Raw genomic sequence first — 20006 nt, forward strand, 5'->3', positions numbered from 1 at the left:
AAGGAGGTAATAATCATTTATTGGCATCTTTAAAGTGATTAACACTAGCAGAGAAGGGAAATGCAACTGACATTAGACTATAGTTAAGATTGCAATGGCATTTCTGCTACTTTTGATTACTTATAACTTTTCAGTATGGCAATATTTCCACTGCCAGCTTCCTGATGTGTTACTTCCTATAGTGACAATAGAATTTGCAAATCTATCTAGGAGGAAGTACACCTGCCATTAGTGATCTGCTTCAAGGCCATGAGCTTCAGAACCAAGAAGCTAAGAGATTGCGGTCCTAGAAGTGTAATTCCAGTATAGAAGAAAATTAGACTTTATAAAACTTCTGGTTAATTTTCAAGAATTGTAGCAAAGCAGCTTTCAGTTTAATTTGCAAGCTACAAACAACCACAAAACATTCAGTGGGTCCCTGGTATAAGTTGGAGTTATGTTCTTGAAAAGGGCCATGGATACCAAAATGACATATACCGGGGACCCACTGGTATAGCAGTGGCATAGGCAGGTGGGGACACTTGAGTGGGCAATGAGAGAGCAGAGGGGTAAAAGCGACCTGGCGGCCTCTTCCCCCCTCCAGTTGGCCTTGTGGTGGAGGGCGCGATAGACACTCTGGCCTGGGGCTCCCAGAAAAATGTGCGCTCCTGCTCACCACAGGCGCTCGGGGCTTGCCCTGTTCTGCCCATCTGGGGCTCCGCAGCTGGAGCACCAGGCGAGCCCCCGACCCCTGCTCCGTGGCTGGAGTGCTGGGATGGGAGCAAGTGGTGGGGCAAACGCTGGGATTGGAGCAGAGCCGGGACTGGGGTGGAGGGTGGGCCTGGATATTAAGTGGGACTACCCATATCTGTTGCATATCCATCGCTCATCAATAGGGGAATGTGTTCTGATTCAAGTCGGTGAGCATATCGGTCATTTGCAACTTACACTACAGTACTGCAAACAATGGATACGCGGATCAGGACCGATGTGAATCGGAACACATTCCTCTATTGATGAGCGACGAATATATGAAACAACGGATAAGGGGAAGACATATACCAGGGACCCCCTATAGTCAACTGGTAGCATTAACTTTATGAAAAAAGTCCCTGTATTGAAAGGCTCAGACTGCAGGCACATGTGTGCAGTTCCAAAAAAAAAAAAAAAAAGGGGGAGAAAATCCAACTACTTTTAAAATTAGTTCCTTGAATGCAAGACTGGCAGCTTCCTGTTTCCATTTAGTATCTCTACAAACTGACCAACTGCAGTAAGTTACATTTGGTTAAAAACAAACAAAAAAAAACACTCCAGTCTCCTGTAAACAAGCCCCATTTCCTTTAGTTCTCTCTTCCTGGTGGCATCAATTTTTTTTTCAATAAATAAGTGTTTTTTTTTTTAATTTGTATTACAGTAGTGCCTAGGGGGTCAAATCATGACTCAGGGCTTCGTTGCAACGAGCATCATACAAACATGTAACACCAAGACAGCTCCTGCCCTGAAGAGGTTACAATCTAAGGCCTTGTCTACATTACCGGGGTAAGTCGAGCTAAGTTACACTACTCCAGCTATGTGAATAACGTAGCTGGAGTCAACGTAGCTTAGGGTGACTTACTGCGATGTCTTCACTGTGCTGCGTCGACAGCAGATGCTTCACTAGATCGGCTAAATCGACACCTGCTGCATCAATTTTATCCAGCAACTTAGAAATAACAAATGTCATTGCCAGTCTGCCAAGCCACCTAGTGCCTTAGGGTGTCCTCCACTGCTGCGTCTCATCTTGATCCTTAGTCACTGGTGTATTTTACTCCCCAAACACTGTATACGCCCCACCTTTTCTCCCCCCCAGTCATTCCACACTGACAGTCTTTTATGTTCTGTCCATACACTCCCCGACCCTCCCACTACTGCTTTCTCCACACAACCTTTGATTTCTTCTGTTCGTCACACCAGCTTCCTCCTAATCTGTTCTGAACACAATCCCTGCCATTCTGTCCCCGACTCTTGCTCTTCCCTCCAGGGTCAGGAAGTGCAAACAGCACACCCACATTATATCAAGACAGAGAAACTGTCTACAATCATCACTGCTACTTAAAAGTAACAGCAATGAGACAGTGAGACTGGAAAACAGTAAACCTGTCAAAAAGCAGGTAGGTTTTGGTTTTTCAGGGTGTTTTATTATGTTGGTCAGTGTTTTAAACCAGATTTCTGAAGCAACTTAAAGTGCACCTGTCTCTCCAGCCTGGCTCCTTTGCTTTATTGTAGGGAACCATCAGTTTCCAAAGGTCCTCTCCACATTAGAGTTTAAACAGAGTTAGATGGAACCATGTTAAATACAAGTTCTTGCTATTTGTCAAAATGTAAGCATCATTTTCCTGTCCAGTGAAAGTGGCCAAAACAGGGGGGGGGGGGGGGGGGAAACAAACAAAAATCCAAACACTCAAGCATGTGGATAAACTAAAAAGCAAGCAAATTGTCCCATTGAAATTAATACGCACCTCTGACATAGTGAAGAATTGGGGCCTAAACCTCTCTCTTAAGAAGAGCTATGATTAAAAACATGCACTTTTTTTGTTTGATTGTAGTATTTTGGATAGTGTTACATTACCTGGAAAGTTTATCAAACATGTTGACAAGTTTCATGGCTTCATATTCTTTTTGTTCTTCTGTCATTTCATCCATAGGGTTGGGCATTGGCTCCTCTACATGACCAGTGATAAGATTAATGCTGTGAGGGGGGCAAAAAAGATGCTGTAGCATTTACATCTATAAATACATACAAACAAAAATTCTCTTTTTGGATTTTGACAAATAACGGTTTTAAGTTAATGGTCCCTGGTAGCATTGTAAAATTGTTTAACTCCTTCAGACAGAATTGCAAGTAGAATTCTGCAGTTCTTTTCATGGATGGCTTTCCTCCATATTGTTTTATATTCATTTGGTTGGCTTTTTAATTTTTTATTATATTAGCTCCATGTTAAGTGCTCCAATACCCAAGTTTCACTAGTACACCTCTACCTAGATATAACGCTGTCCTCAGGAGCCAAAAAATCTTACCGCGTTATAGGTGAAACCGCGTTATATCGAACTTGCTTTGATCCACTAGAGTGCACAGCCCCGTCCCCCCGGAGCGCTGCTTTACATCTGAATTAGTGTTATATCGGGTCGCATTATATCGGGGTAGAGGTATACTCATTACGCCTATGTGTCAAGACTCAAAAGAGGAATTCTATTCGAAGCAGGCATTTTGAGTTAATTTTCTGGAACTATTACTTTTGGCACATAAGGTCCAGTTCTGATGGTGCACTTTATCCTCAAATTAAATATGTGGTGGGGGTACCTTAAAATGGCATCACGACTTCCTTCTCACACTCATCTTTACTGAACCAAGCTTTACTATGATCAGAGGCTGAATTTATAGTACTGGCTGCTAGGAACCCCTTTCCCCCCCACTCATTTTTTATTTAAAAAACTGAGAGTCAATTTAATATGGAAATCAAAGACACCACAAAGTATAAGAGAGAGAGAGAGAGAGTGTGTATGATTATATATATACACATATATATATACATACACACACACACACACACTTTATATATATATAAATTTTTTTTTTTTTTTTTTTTAAAAGAGTATGACTTCTCAGAGCAGAATCACACTTCCAAAAATGAAACAAAAAATAATATTCAATAAAAGTAGTAGAGGAAGTTACACAAGACCTTTTCACAGAAACAAAATGGCAAATCCCAGACTACATGCCCACAAATATATTTTAAATTCAAGATGCCCATAATTTATTATCTGGAGATGACAGGACTTCTTTTCATGTCAGGTTCTTGAAAAAGAGACCAAGAGGAAGTGCCTACAAAGATTGAAGTCTTCCATCAATTTTCTTCTCTTAGTGGAATATGTTGATTTAGGGGGGAAAAAACGTGTTGCTGTAACCTACTGAACTCAAGGAGATTTTACAATAGGAGGTCCGAAGAGGCCAGAATCTGCACATTTTTTAATGTGTGTTTGAGAGAGGCTGAACATAAAATGAAATAACCCTACATATTGTGACAGACCCAGACCGGTGGGGTACAGGAGTCTGGTAGAGGGCAAATATACTGGTCACTGGATGAGTAGTTTTCTGTTCCCTGAGTGACCAGAGCAGGGGCTGCACTAGAATAATCAGGAACCTGCTAGAATCAGTTAAGGCAGGCAGGCTAATTAGGACACCTGGAGCCAATTAAGAAGAAGCTGCTAGAATCAATTAAGGCAGGCTAATCAGGGCACCTGGGTTTTAATAGGAGCTCACTTCAGTTTGTGGTGCGAGTGTGAGGAGCTGGGAGCAAGAGGCGCAAGGAGCTGAGAGTGAGAGGGTGTGCTGCTGGAGGACTGAGGAGCACAAGTGTTATTAGACACCAGGAGGAAGATCCTGTGGTGAGAATAAGGAAGGTGTTTGGACGAGGCCATGGGGAAGTAGCCCAGGGAGTTGTAGCTGTCATGCAGCTGTTACAGGAGGCACTATAGACAGCTGCAGTCCAGGGCCCTGGGCTGGAACCCGGAGTAGAGGGCGGGTCCGGGTTCCCCCCAAACCTCCCAATTGACCTGGACTGTGGGTTCTTCCAGAGGGGAAGGTCTCTGGGCTGTTCCCCAACCCACATGGTGAATCTCTGAGGCAAGAAAATCCGCCAATAAGCGCAGGACCCACCAAGATAGAGGAGGAACTTTAAATATATTGTGACATAGATCTTTCTTCCATCAAGAAGATCTAGTGTCTTCAAGCAAGGCAGAGCAAAGCCATATAACAAGTAAACCCTACTCAAGCATTACAATGGGCATTTGAAATAACTCTAAGCCTACTGAAATGGTATCCCACCATTAGGGCCCTACTAATTTCACGGTTGTGAAAAACATGTCATGGACCATGAAATAAGCCCTGCCCTGTGAAATCTCATCTCCTCCAAATCAGCCAGGCTCGGGAGGAACAGGATGTCTCTCTCCCCATAACAACCAGGTAGGGGAAGGACCAGACTCACCACCACAGGCAGCGCAGAAGTGAGAGGGGTGCGCTGCAGCAGCCTCAGAGCTGAGTTCTGGACTACCTCCCCCTGCGGCTTTTGCCAGGGCTCGGGGCTGCTGTCCCCCGCAGTTCCTACCTGGGCTCATGGCACCCTATTTCCAGGGCTTCTACCCTGCCCGCATATGGCTACTGCTGGGGCTCAGGACGCCCAAGCTCCAGGGGTGTCGCTCCCTCCCCTCCCCATGGCTCCTGCAGGGCTGGGGAGCATGCCGGCTCCAACCGCGACTCACTACTTCCACCTCCTGTGGCTCCTGCCCAGGTTCAGGGAAGCCACCCCCGTGGGGCTCAGAGCTGTTGTCCCTGATGGCTCTTGCCAGGGCTCTGGGCCACCCATGCTTAGGGCTTCTGCCACCCCATCTCCCATGGCTCCTGCCGGGGCTGGGGAACCCATTTTTCAAATTGTGGGAGGCCTCTGGGCACAGGCCCCATAGGCCCGGGCGTTAATCCACCACTGGCCCTGACTAGCAGCTAGGAACCCCTTGCTGGGCCGCTCCTAGCAGCACTGGGGAGATGGGACCTACCTCCAGCTCCGGGAGCCTCCGCCAGCTGCAGGAAACTCTGCAGTTGCTGCCTTCAGAGCCAGGCTCTGAAGGCAGCACAGAAGTGAGTATGGCAATCCTGCAACCCCCAACCCCCACACAACAGCTTTAGGACACCCCTTCCTCCCCCACCCCCCGCATGATCCACTTTTGGATCAGGACGCCCAGTTACACCACCATGAAATTTCAGATATAAATATATGAAATTGACCAATTTTAAGACCCTGTGGCTGTGAAATTGACTAGAGCGAACCGTGAATTTGGTAGGGCCCTACACACCATACATCTAAAACTGGTTAATACAGAAACATCCCAGCGTAGAGCTAGTCAGTTCTCTATCACTTATCAAATTTGTTGCAATTGATGAAGTTATGGAGGCAGCATTCAAGGATGAACAACAGACAATAAAGTTACACTTGAACCCCAGAAACACTAGATCAGAACAACACTGAAAACCTTCATAAAGTCTGTGGAAGACAACAGTCCATGTAAACACACACCACTCCAAAGTTGTATGCTATGATGGACCCCTTTGAAAAAGGGCAGAGAGGAGGAAACCAACTCAAAAACACAGTGGGCTGGGTGACGGTAACAAAAAGAAAAAAAAAATAGTACTGTACTTTGGCTTTGCCGATTTATATTCTTCAGTGTCTGTATCTTCATCATCGGAGTACCAATGATCTCCCCTTCCTCCTGCTAACAGGCCCCTTGCTGCCAGCAGTCCTGCTGCATTACCATAGCCTGTATACTTCAACAAGTTGTCAACTGCAACGAGACAAAGATCAATGTATTAAGCTAACAGTTAATTTAATTACAGTACAAAGTGCAACATTAGTATCATCTTTAAAATGGGTTTTAAAAGATAACTTCTTTATATGGGGACCAGTGTGCTCTATGAAATAGCTGAAAAAGGCAGAAGTGAGGTATTACATTTTAAATCGGTCCCAAGGTCAGTCGCTTTTGATTGTTTAATAAGCCATAAAGATGGCAAATTTAAGTTTTGTCTGACAAAATGATATAAAACAGGCAAATTTTCAGGAGGCTGAAAAGTGGTGATAAGTGAAAGTGTGTATTCTAACTCTTGACAGGAAGGTGGGGTCCAGTGGTATGAATCAGGATTGGGACCCAGGAATTCCCAAAATTCTAATCCTGGCTCTAAACTCTGCTCTTTTTGTGGCTCATGCAGTAACTACCATTTCATCTCAGTTTCCTCATCTGCACAATGAAGAAGCTAATAAACTACTTAACAGGAGGTCTGAAGAGTTAAACCAATGATTGTGACGTGCACACACACCCCCAAAAAACAAACAAAAACAAAAAAACCCCAACAACAGTGCTTTATTTGGTTTGATAAATAATGTAGGCTGGGATTTTCAAAGGCGCTTAAGAGAGTTGGGTTCCCAACTCCCACCGAAAATCATTGGGATTGGGTCACCTAACTTCTTTAGACTCCTCTGGAAATGTTGACTATAAGTGCTAAGTATTATTACTCCAGCCACTATTAGAACACCTTGTTTTATTTTCTATGGAAACCTAAAGAATAAAATAGCTTTTTAACACCTACTGACCAAAGATAAAACTTACTGGCAACATTTTCCTAAATGGTCTAGAAAGTTCACTGAATCCTTTCATATTTGGTCAATTTTCTGTGGTTTTCAAACCCCTACCTCCACTGACAAAGTGATCTTCACTTTTTATATTTGTGCTACTGTTATTTAGGGCAGCTAACTAGAAAATTCTTGGTTGGTACTACTGGCAAAATTTCATGTTTTTGAATTTTGTTTTCAATATTATTGCTTGAAACTTACGTATTTCCATGCAATGTGGACATAATCATTTTCAAGAAATTATCTTCCTTGAGAAATGTGGTTTCTTTTTAATCCGAGGTTCACAGCTATGGGCAAAATTCTGCTCGATTGACATACGCTAATCCCAGTGACTTCAGTGGGAATAGTCAAGTGACTAATGACAGCAGGATTTGGCTCCAATGCTTCTGTAACTTACCTATACTATCCATAGTGACAGTGAAAGGATAACATTTATTGAAAAAAAATGTTTGAGACACAGCACCATGCATATATTATTTACAGAGCGCATAGTCCAGCAATGGCAGAATGCATCACGCTTAATGTTCTGGAAACAAGGTCATCCTATCAGTTACAGAAGAAGAGTTTAGCCTCTCCTTCTGTAGTATTAAGGCTGGTCATTGTTAGAAAGGGGAAAAACCCACATAATTTATGCAGCCAGTATATGAGAAAAAAATGACAGTCACTTTTCTCAGTACAGCCATCTGAAAGAAAGATCACATGGCACAAAGCATTTTTCACCAAGCATACACAAGGATTTTTTTTTTTTTTTTTTTAGAAACAAGTGGTTTTTTAAACCTACAGCAGATTGTTACTTTTCCCCACAAATTCTCTGTGTGACACTAGCAGAATGAGAACTGGATGTGGGAGACAGAAAATCAGTTTCTAAGCTTTATCAACACAGAATCATGACTTGAAATGGAGGGCACTTACAAGAAGCCAGTTTCCAAACCCATTCTCTTGCGTACCAGGCCAGTAGGGGCTTGGAGAACTGCAAACACAGTCTACTCATCCCTTATGGGGACTATGCTACATTGCTATGCAGTGACCCCTTTGGTTAATATGCAATAGAACAGATCCTGATGTTCTCCTAATAGAGTCCATTCAGCCTTCCTTATTCAAAAGAAGGTCACCAAAAGGTAGGGTCTTAAGGGAGAATGAGCATTAAAAAGAAAGAGAGCAAGAGAGATGCCACAGTATATTCCCAGGAGAAAAAGTAGGACACTTCTACAAGGGCAAAGGCCTAGACTTTGCATGGTTGTGCAAAAAAACCTCTTTTTTCAAACAGCAATTCCAAGAATCACCTTCTCTGAATGCAGAATTACAAAAGTGATTGTCCCTATACCATACAAAGGTAATCCACAAGCATGCTTATGCCCAAATCTGATATTAAACAAGAAATTAAGCTATAAAAGCAATTGCTGTCATGATCTTAGTAACAGAGATTCCAAGATAGTGGCTATATGTTGAAATAAGTATATCTGAATTTATACTCATCAAGGGTAAAATTTACACCAGTATAGGGGCCCTCTCCTCCCCCACTTAAGCCCTTTGCACAAGGTTTAAACTGCATGGAGCGTCTTGCACATTCCCTCTGCACTGGGGTGAAATCCTATCCAACTTGGCAGTGATCAGAAGTAATTTACATATTAATATTTTGGGGCCTAGTGGTAAGAAAAAAGAATTAGTTTGCTCAGTCCAGTTCCTGGTACCCTGTTTTGCAGCTGCTCTGAACATGGGACTCCCATTGAAATCAAATAAGATACTTTGCTTGAAGTCAGTGAGAGTTTTGGGCACTGAACAGCTACAGCAAAAAGCTTACAGATAGAATCTACAGCTGGTGCCACTGGCATTCTTAGACGAGGGGCCAAAGACAGAAAAAGCATGCAACCTAAATAACTCTTACACCCAGGTTGAAGCAGATTACCAGGGCAGTGTAAAGAAGCTTGTTCTGCCACTATCAATTCCATGATAAACAGAACATTCTAGTCACCTGGCTTGTAATTTTGGGTAAATTTATCAAATTAAGAGATTATAGATTTATAAATGATTTTTATATATGATGAGAAAAGCTCTTAAAGTAATTTTTTACTGTAGGTTGCTGTACTGTAGACTAGGCTGTGTAAGTACAGTTATACTTGAACATTATTTACTGGATTGGTACTAGATTTTTCGTTAGATATCAAACTTTGAAAACACTTATTTTGCGATTTGAAGAGTTCATAAAGCGTATTACTGAAAAGGAAAAGAAACCATTAAATATATGTCAGGAAAGAGTTTGGATAATCAAGGTATTTAGTCTGATCTGATCACAATTTATTTCCAGTAAATTATGTTCCATCTTTGAGGCATTGACTGCTGTCTTCCTGTTTGTCTCAGAAGCACCCAGCACATTTTTGGTACTAAATAATCTTATTTGTCAACTAGGGCTCCAGTTTTTAACTGAAGCCACATATCTCTGGAAGGCAATTAAAATTTGATTTTCAGTATTTTTTAAAGAAGATATTTGAAGGACACACTTCCACCAACACAGAATTAACTAGGCCATTAAGAGGTGTTAGTTTCATTTAAAGAGGAGAAATAAAATCTATTTAATATTACACAGAAACATGGTAGGTGTATGTGCTGCCTGGAAGCAGACAGAACAATCGGTCTGCTTGTTTGGGAAAAGCAGGGGGGAAAATATGTAAAGTAGTATAAAATAATTTCAGTAATTTACAACTACTGTTTAGTTAGAATGGCCAGACCCCAAAAATGAAGCTCAATTCTGTCAGGATACACTAATTATGATATTAGTACTATGTAATGCCCCATTGCAGAGTAACTATATACATGTTGTAGCTAGAAAATGGAAACCATTATATAATATTTGATTAACGATGAAAAACAGTAGGCATGATTTTAGCAGTATCACAAACAGTACTAAGGTGCCACAAGGAGTCCTCGTTGTTTTTGTTGATACAGACTAACGCAGCTACCTCTCTGAAGTACTTTTAAACTAAAGGACATATCTGGAATTGGGAGGGTTACAGAAATAAGAAGATCTTCCTAAAGTCTTGCTGTAATTAGAATAAAAGGAAAAACAAAATTGATTTATACCTCTCTCCTTACAAAGGACAAAAAGGAATTCTGCTGCAATTTGCTTTACTCCAAGGTCGACATGTGTCATAAGGCGCACAAGTTTGTTTCTCACTGTTGTGCCAACTTCAGGACGATTTGATACATCTCTTAATGGGGGCAATACCTAGTGTCATGAAAAGAAAAAAAGTGAAAATACCATACATTCCTGGAAGAATGTAATATAGTACATGGAAAGGAAAAACATTGCAAATGTTGATTTCTTGGAAAATAATATATGGAACAAGCTTAAATCCCACCCAAGCAAAGCAGCAACAAGTTTGTAAGTAGGATATCTGCAATATAAAGCCTATCTTCCAAAGGTGCCTAGAGCCCAGCTAGCTGCATGGGTTTGCTGGGACCTCTGCAGACGACTGAAAAAAGACTCCTGCCTTAGAATACATTTGTTTCCCCTCTTCTGTCACCTTTATCCCAAATAATGTCAGGGCTCTAGCCTGTCTCCCCCATAGTCTTCTTTCCAAAAAAAGCCAGGGAAGGGGAACAATGAGATCAGGGAGGGAACGTAGAACTGGGAGCCAGTAGGTAGGGGTGTGTGTGTGGTGAAGAGAAGAGAGGGAGATTGATTGGATGAGGTGCTGAAAAAGGAGACTGGGACAGGGACAAGGAAGGCAAGGAAAATGGGACTAGGAGAAGATGTCAGGGAATGGGAAGACAGCACAGACAACAAAAGGTTGGAGGGGATAGGGCTGAGGGGGAAATGGGCAGAAGAGCTTGTGCCCACTAGAACAAGCGAACACTCTTCCAGACCTTGGAATGGAATCCAAGATTCCCGAGTCTCACCATCCCTCTGCTATCAGCGACTATCTGTGAAACTCAATGGCAAAGTGTGCATCTCATCCCCCTCTAGTGCTGATCCACATGAAGGATGACAACTTACTATTCCTATCAGTTACTCTGTTAGATCAAATAGCAGAGATGTGCACAGTGGATTCAAAGGTTCCAACCCTGCTGATGAGCCACGTGAGTATCAATAGGATTTCACATGATGGAATTTGGGTTTTTTTAGGAATCATGGGAATTACACACAAAAAACTGTATTAAAAGAGCATGACTAAGGATGCAAAGTCAAGCACTCAAAAGTTGGGAAATGCCGTAATAAAGGTTGCCTGTGCACTCTTAATTTGGCCCCTTTGTTCTTATGCATTATGATCATGTAATTAGAAATTACATCCTAATGCATACGCATGAGGTGACCATATTAAGGCAATCTTAATTCTGGCATTTCCTAACTTTTGAGTGCTTGACTTCACCACCTCAGTAGTGTACTTTTAATGTAATTTGTGTGTAATAATCAGAACATGTTCCTAGGGAAATGACTGTCAAACAAATGAATATGGGTTCAGGTGGGGAATATGCAGCAAGTGCCAATTTCTTGAAAGTAAAAGACCAGACTTTCATTGAAGGGCCCCTAACAAAAAAAATAAAAAGGGGGGGAGGGGAGAAGAAAAGATGCAGAGAAGATATGTGGTAGAATATAAAGACCTAGACTATGATTTCAGGCACAGCCCTGAGTAGGGTGTAATTTGGAAGCTGCATCATCCTAGTAGTAGCCACAGGAGACAGTGATGCAGCTGGGACTCAATTTCTATTCTGCTTCCTCCTTGCTTGGCAGGGGGCATTTTGAAAGTTTTTCCATTGCACTTTAGCAGACAGTTAAAATTGCAGAAGTTACCAAAAGTCTTGAATTTTTAAACATGGGATCAAATTCACCCCCATGCAGAGGGCCAGCATGGGGCTCATGCTCCACTTAAGACCTATTTTAAGGGCTTCAATGGTGCCCAAGCCTTGAGCTAGCCCTCTGCATAGGGATGAATTTCACCGTGGGAATACAATTTACGCACAGCAGTTAAGTCATAAAGCTCCAACACCATGGATTCATTTCTGCTGATGTATTGTAATTTATGACTAAAGCTTAGCTGAAGGGCACCAAAACACTGATGGACTGACTAGCTTCCATACAGTTGTAGTGCTATTTTATTAATTATGGGGCAAATTTTCAGAAGTGACTAATGGATTTAGGCGCACAAGTCTCATAGACTTATAGGAAAAAGTCCTCTAATCTCATACACTACAGCCTCAGACTCCGCCATAATGTTGCTGAATTGAAGGCTTTGTGGCATAAGCCATGGAAGGGGGCCCATGCAATCGAATTAAGCCAAGGACCCAGGCATCTTCTTGTAATTGAAACAATTTGTCCAGTCCCCCTCTGTATATTTTATCATTATAGAGGTACCTTGAGGTTACATCCCAAGTCTTACATTTTGTATTTTTAATTTGAAGGAGAATTTAAAGTTCTTCAGTCTGTCAAATATTTTATTGTTGGATTTTTATTTGCTGATACAATGATTTAAGGTCATTATCCTGCATTTATAAGGTGACATTAATGTTCATTCCCTTTATATTACATTGAAATCAAATTATGACATTGCACTGAAAACACTTAATGTAGATCAATGTTTTTGTCATTGAGCTGACAGAAGGCAACAGATCTTGCAGTTGCTTATGGATATAGACAACTTTAAGAGAAATGTTAAAATACAAGCTGTTTTATATTCAGGCATCAATGTTAGATTAGGAGCAGGTAAGAACCCCTTGATAATCCTTCATGTAGGAACAAATGACACGGCTAGGTTCTCGTTAGAGAGAATCAAGGGAGATTATGCCAGGCTGGGAAAGACTCTCAAGGAGATAGAGGCTCAGGTTATCTTTAGTGGGATTCTGCCTGTTCCGAGGGAAGGGCAGCAAAGGGCTGATAGGATTGTAAGGATAAATAGTTGGCTAAGAGAGTGGTGCTATAAGGAGGGCTTTGGGATGTATGGCCACTGGGAGGCTTTCGGGGACAGACACCTGTTCTCGCGGGATGGGCTTCACCTGAGTAGGGAAGGAAATAGACTGCTGGGAGGGAGGCTGGCTCATCTTATCAAAAGAGCTTTAAACTAGGAAGTTTGGGGAGATGGTTGGGAGATGCACAGTTAATCTCCACGCCAGTTTCCAGTATTGAAAAGCTGAGTGTAATAAGAGGAGACATAGCCGGGGAGATGAGATTGGACATAGGAAGGACAGGGGGGACGAACACAAAGAGGCCCACAACATACAGTGCTACTAATGGGAGACAGGCTAAACGACATACATTAGGGTGTTTGTACACCAATGCGAGAAGCCTAGGTAATAAAATGGAGGAATTGGAGCTCTTGGTCCGAGAATTGAAACCGGATATCGTAGGAATAACAAACGTGGTGGAATGGCAGTCACGACTGGAATGCAGGTATGGAGGGGTATGTGCTGTTTAGGAAAGACCGGGATAAAGGTAAAGGTGGGGGGGGTGGCATTGTATGTCAATAGTGAAATAAGCTGTAAAGAAATAATAGTGGATGGAATAGAAAACACGGAGTCCGTCTGGGCGATACTCAAGCTGGGTAAAAGGACTACTAGAGCCTCTCCGGGGATAGTGCTTGGGGTGTGCTATAGACCGCCGGGATCGACCCAGGATATGGATAAGGAACTATTTAATGTATTAAGGGAAGTAAATACTAATAGAAACTGTGTAATTATGGGGGACTTTAACTTCCCGGATATAGATTGGGGAACAAACGCTAGTAGCAATAATAGGGCTCAGATGTTCCTAGATGTGCTTGCGGATCAATTCCTTTATCAAGTGGTAGCTGAGCCGACGAGGGGGGAGGCCATTTTAGATTTGATTCTGGTAAGTAGTGAGGACCTTGTTGAGGAAGTGGTAGTGGGGGACAACTTGGGCTCCAGTGATCATGAGCTAATTCGGTTTAAACTAAATGGAAGGAGTACCAGAATTAAGTCAAAGACTAGGGTTTATAATTTTAAAAAGGCCAATTTTAACAAATTAAGGGGACTGGTAGGGGAAGTGGATTGGGCAAACGTATTAAGGGATCTAAAGGCAGAAGAAGCCTGGGATTACTTTAAGTTAAAGATGCATGAGCTGTCAGAGGCCTGTATCCCCAAAAAGGGAAAAAGATTACTAAGCAAGAGATTTAGACCGAGCTGGATGAGCGACCGACTGAAAGGGGCGATTAGGAAAAAACAGAAAGCGTACAAAGATGGAAGAGGGGAGGGATAAGTAAGGAAACTTACCTTAGTGAAGTCAGAGAATGTAGAGATAGAGTGAGAAAGGCCAAAGGCCATGTAGAGTTGGACTTAGCAAGGGGAATTAAAAGCAATAGCAAGAGGTTTTACAGCCATATAAATAGGAAGAAAGCAAAGGAAGAAGAAGTGGGACCGCTGAAGACTATAGCCAGAGAGGAGATTAAAAATAATCTAGGCATGGCGCAATATCTCAATGAATATTTTGCATCGGTGTTTAATGAGGCCAGTGAAGGTATTAGGGATACTAGCATCGTTACAGAGGGGCATACAGGATGGGGGATTACCGCATCCGAGGTAGAAACAAAACTAGAACACCTTAAATGTGACTAAGTCGGGTGAACCGGACGATCTTCATCCGAGAATATTGAAGGAATTGGCGCGGGAAATAGCAGGCCCATTAGCAATTATATTTAATGAATCTGTAAACTCGGGGGTGGTCCCGTTAGACTGGAGAATAGCCAATGTGGTTCCTATTTTCAAGAAAGAGAAAAAACGTGACCCGGGTAACTATAGGCCTGTTAGTTTAACATCAGTAGTGTGCAAGGTGCTGGAGAAAATTCTGAAAGAGAAACTAGTTGAGGACCTTGAGGTTAATGGCAAATGCGATAAATTACAGCATGGTTTTACGAAGGGCAGATCGTGCCAAACGAATCTGATCTCCTTCGTTGAGAAAGTAACGGACTTCTTAGATAAGGGAAATGCGGTGGACCTAATATACCTGGATTTCAGTAAAGCGTTTGATACAGTACCCCATGAGGAATTATTGGTTAAAATGAAAAACATGGGGATCGAAATGAAAATCCAGAGGTGGATAAGGAATTGGTTAATGGGGAGAATGCAGCGGGTCGTATTAAAGGGTGAATTGTCGGGCTGGAGGGAGGTTACTAGTGGAGTGCCTCAAGGTTCAGTTTTGGGACCCATTTTATTTAATCTATTTATAACTGACCTCGGGACCGATTGCAAGAGTGGGCTGATAAAGTTTGCGGATGATACGAAGGTGGGAGGAGTTGCAAACTCGGAGGAGGACAGGGATATTCTACAAGGAGACTTGAATGAGCTTGTGAATTGGAGTATCAGAAATAGGATGAAATTTAATAGTGAAAAGTGTAAGGTGATGCACTTGGGGATGAATAATAACAATTTTAGTTACAAGATGGGGACGCATTGGTTAGAAGTAACGGAAGAGGAGAAGGACCTAGGGGTCCTTGTGGACCGCAGGATAACTATGAGTCGACAATGTGACGTGGCGGTGAAAAAAGCCATTGCGGTCTTGGGGTGTATTAGGCGAGGTATATCTAGTAGGGATAGGGAGGTCCTGCTTCCGTTGTATAAGGCGCTGGTGAGACCTCATTTGGAGTACTGTGTGCAGTTCTGGTCTCCCATGTTTAAAAAAGATGAACTCAAACTGGAACGGGTGCAGAGAAGGGCGACTAAGATGATCAGAGGAATGGAAAACCTGTCGTATGAAAAGAGACTAGAGGAGCTTGGGTTGTTTAGTCTGACAAAGCGAAGGCTGAGGGGGGATATGATTGCTATCTTCAAATATATCAGAGGGGTTAATACAAGGGAGGGAGAGGAATTATTCCAGCTTAGTACTAATGTGGACACGAGAACGAATGGATATAAACTGGCCGTGGGGAAGTTCAGGCTTGAAATTAGACGAAGGTTTCTGACCGTCAGAGGGGTCAAATATTGGAACGGCCTTCCGAGGGAAACGGTGGGGGCGACGGACCTATCTGGTTTGAAGATTAAGTTGGATAAGTTTATGGAGGGAATGGTTTAATGGTAAAACATAGTAGCCAAGGAAGACCAAGCAATGGTACATGAATAGCATAATGGCCAACAAGGGTCAGGCTAGAGACTCTTGCCTATATGCTCGGGGTATTACTGATCGCCATATTTGGGGTCGGGAAGGAATTTTCCTCCAGGGTAGATTGGCTGAGCCTCTGGAGGTTTTTCGCCTTCCTCCGCAGCATGGGGCAGGGATCACTAGCAGGAGGGTCTCAGCCGATTGAAGTCACTAAAACACAGGATTGGGGACTTCAACGGCAGAGTCCAGGGAAGGGTCTTGCGGCCTGCATCATGCAGGGGGTCAGACCAGATGATCATAATGGTCCCTTCTGACCTTAAAGTCTATGAGTCTATGTTCTCTGTGCTGTAGAAGCCCGAAAGATTTTGCTGCATGTTTTATTTTCAGACTTCTAAATTTATATCTGAATCTTACCTGAGCTTTGATAAACTTCCTGATGTTCCGATGAGCTCGGCAACATTCTGTTAGCAAACTGAGAACTGGAGTCAGACCCTCTCTGTAGCTGCTTCCCTAAAGTGGAATTATAAAAACAACCCAAACACCAGCTGAATTACAAGAGTCAGACAAGTATATATTATATGCATTCAGTATGGGTGTGGTTTGCTTGAAACTTTACTAAATTAGCCACATTAATTATTTATTGTATACAGTCAAGTGGAAAAGAATAATTCTTATGTTCGCAATGACAAAAAGATTTTTCCTTCTCAGTATAATCAAAAATTCTTAAAAATGTCATCAATATATAAACTGTTGCTAGTCTCACCATTCGCTGCAGGGACAGCATTTTCATTAAAATCTTTTCCTTCAAGGGTTTATAATAATCTTACATAAAGTTTCTCTCTAAATTAAATCTTTGCACAGAAAATCTCATCATGAAAACACACTACTACACACAATTGAAGAAACAATTATGTAAACGCACTACCAAAATTCTCCCCGAAATCCATAATTTCAGATGCTCCATTCAGTAATTCAAAAGGGACTGTTACATAAACTGCAAATGTTCAGACTAAAATTGTCTTTTAAGACAACCTAGTTCCCTTGGAGGTCATAAAAATATTTACAACTGCTTTGTATTTTGAACATTATGTGCAATGCACAATTTAATGGTGAAGTTTCAGCCTTCAATTTTCTGTGTGTTTTGGATTCACTTTACTTCAACACATTTTGTTCAGCAAAGCATTTAGGCTTAATTCAAAAACCAGTGAGTACTGGATCAGAACTTTAAGCATACATTTAAATTATCTGCTGAACTTGGCCCTGGTCAAGTTTTGCTGACCTTGCTTTTCTATACGTAGATGGTATTCTCTGCAGTGCTAACAGAAATAAAAAGTTTTGTCAGTAAAATAAGACATCTCAGCCTCAAGAGGCAAAATGTTCCCATCTACTGCCCACACACAGTAGTCACTTTTTATAACCACAACCATGTTTTAAACTCTACTGTGTTCAAAGGATCCAGAATCATCACCACATTAGAAACTGGGTTGGAAATCAGTATGGTTTTCTCATCTGTAAATAAATTCTGTATGATTGAATGGGATATTCTCTTCTTAAGCTTTGCTTTTCCTTGTTATTTTAATATTGGTGTAATGAGAGACATGTTTTACTTTCATATATCACATGCCTCTTGACATTTTTCATAAATTTATGAAGAATTCTACATTAATATAGTTATCACATGAACTTTCAAATTCCAGAATGAAGTCTGACCTGCAAAATTACTGAACTTCACATCATTCCCACCCCTTGACGTTTTAAAGTTCTGGAGTAGGGGAGGAAGGTGTATGGATCTGGAGTTCTGATTCAAGCTCATTTCTACTCTTACTAAGAGGCATTCCTTTTGTGAAGTCCTTCAGTGTCACACGTACCTTGTCTATTCTTTTCTCCATGAAATCCAGCAACACTTGAATGGCATCCATATTCATACCATTATATTTCAAAACTGTTTCTTCTTGGGTTGATGGACTAATGAGAACATCCAAACAAGAAACTGGAATATTGCTTAAAAGGTTGATTGCATTACTGAAAGAAATTTTTATCTAGTTAGTGGGTTAGTAACATATTAAATGCTGTACCCAAATCATAGATAGATAATTTTAACACTGACTGAAAAGTATATGCCATTATCAACACTATTTAAGTGCTTAAAAAATGGATAGTGTAAGGAACTGAAAATGTAAAGCAGAATACTAACTATGCATAAACAGCTACAGTTTAAGATACTTCTTAACATTCGTTCTTAATTCTCTATTCTTTGTAATTTCTTACAAGACTACCCATGTTGCATTTCTAAAGGAGGAGAGGCCAATATAGCTGCTTTTCATTACTTCTGGCTGCTTCAGCATCACTGATGTCAGCAGGTACTGTATATGCATAACTAGAACAACTGTGTTCATTACATTAATTGATGCTGCACCCAGTAGGGGGAACCCACACATTGGTTTTCAGGAGGTCACATAAAATGTCTTCCTTGAAATTTACAAGTTTTAGTTTTACAATACTTAAATGTTACAATAATGACTGTATCAGAATATTTTAAAAACAATTATTTCATCTTCCTTGAAGAGGGGGAAAAAAGTCTTAAATGCTGTTCATAGATCAGCACCTTTACTTGACTTCTCACGTACGGGAGATATTTAAGGCTTTTAAAAAAAACAAAAACAAAACAAAAAAACCCAAACAAACTGGAGTTCATGTAATGAAGTGCTGGATTTTTTTAAAAAAGGGACAGTTTTAGAATCCCCAAAACAGTGAGGGTCAGACTGCAAAACCCTTACTCATGCTGAGTAGTAACTTACTTCACAAATAGCCCCACTGACTTCAAGCAGGCTACTCGTGGTGGAAGGTACTATTCAATGAAAGTGAACTGGACCATGTCTTGATTTTTAAAATCATATTTAAGTCAGTTAATGGAGACTAATATTTATTTAATTCAAGATAAACTATACCACAGGTTCCTTTTGTTCTGGGAAACCATGTTGGAGTTTTATGTCATGAATTTCTGCTTTATGGTCTGGTTTATTTACCTTTTCAATCAGAGAGCCTTATTCTGCTCTCTCGACAGAACAACAAAAGTTAGATTGCATTTATAAACTTCCCTAATACATTGCTATATAGGTAGGTGCTGAAAGAGAAGCACCCTCTCTATATTTACTGACTGATGACTAACCAGCATTTAGCAAAGATAACAACAGATAAATCTGGAAAACAGTTAAGAAGTACTGTAGAACATGTTTCAGGTTGTACATCTGAAGTGGCATCTTTGGGTAAGTCTACACCGCAAAAAACAACCATGGCAGTGAGTGTCAGAGTCTGGGTCTACAGCCTTGAGCTCAAGGGGTTTGCACTAAGGTGCTAAAGATAGTAGTGCAGATGTTCTCGCCCAGGCTCTGAAGCCTAGGGAAGAGGGGGAGTTTCAGAGCCCGAGCAGGAATGTCTACATGGATATTTTAAGCGCTGTAGCGCAAGCCCGAGTCTGTAGGACACTGAGTCTCAGCCCAGGCAAGGATGTTTTTTTGCTGTGTAGTTATATCCTTATAGTCTTGCTAATCACATATCAGTGCTTGAAAAAATAGTGAATAATCTTAGCCTCAGAGTCCTCAAAGCTTTCAGAAGTCTCCCTACTGAAGTTAAACACAAAAAAATCTAGCTAGGTATTATTATTACAGAGATGGGGGGCAATATCGTGCTACTTGATATCGTGATGCTAGTGAAAAGTCTATTGTCTAAGACTTTCAAACCACCAGATAATATTGTTGTGAATTTGTATT

General features: G+C 41.4%; 1 protein-coding gene across 2 annotated transcripts in view; it reads right to left on the reverse strand.

Annotated features, from left to right (window-relative positions):
* Nucleotides 1-20006, reverse strand: part of RIC8B (RIC8 guanine nucleotide exchange factor B) — a 65329-nt gene that overhangs the window by 14376 nt on the left and 30947 nt on the right. For both annotated transcript variants that reach the window (XM_054032833.1, XM_054032824.1), the window contains 5 exons: nucleotides 18105-18258; nucleotides 16651-16746; nucleotides 10272-10416; nucleotides 6207-6351; nucleotides 2588-2707 (listed from right to left, as the gene is read on the reverse strand). In XM_054032833.1, coding sequence (XP_053888808.1) covers nucleotides 2588-2707; nucleotides 6207-6351; nucleotides 10272-10416; nucleotides 16651-16746; nucleotides 18105-18258 — 660 coding nt within the window. The remainder of the gene's footprint in view (nucleotides 1-2587; nucleotides 2708-6206; nucleotides 6352-10271; nucleotides 10417-16650; nucleotides 16747-18104; nucleotides 18259-20006) is intronic.

The sequence above is a fragment of the Malaclemys terrapin genome, chromosome 1, assembly GCF_027887155.1.
Source record: "Malaclemys terrapin pileata isolate rMalTer1 chromosome 1, rMalTer1.hap1, whole genome shotgun sequence".
Classification (NCBI taxonomy): domain Eukaryota; kingdom Metazoa; phylum Chordata; order Testudines; family Emydidae; genus Malaclemys; species Malaclemys terrapin.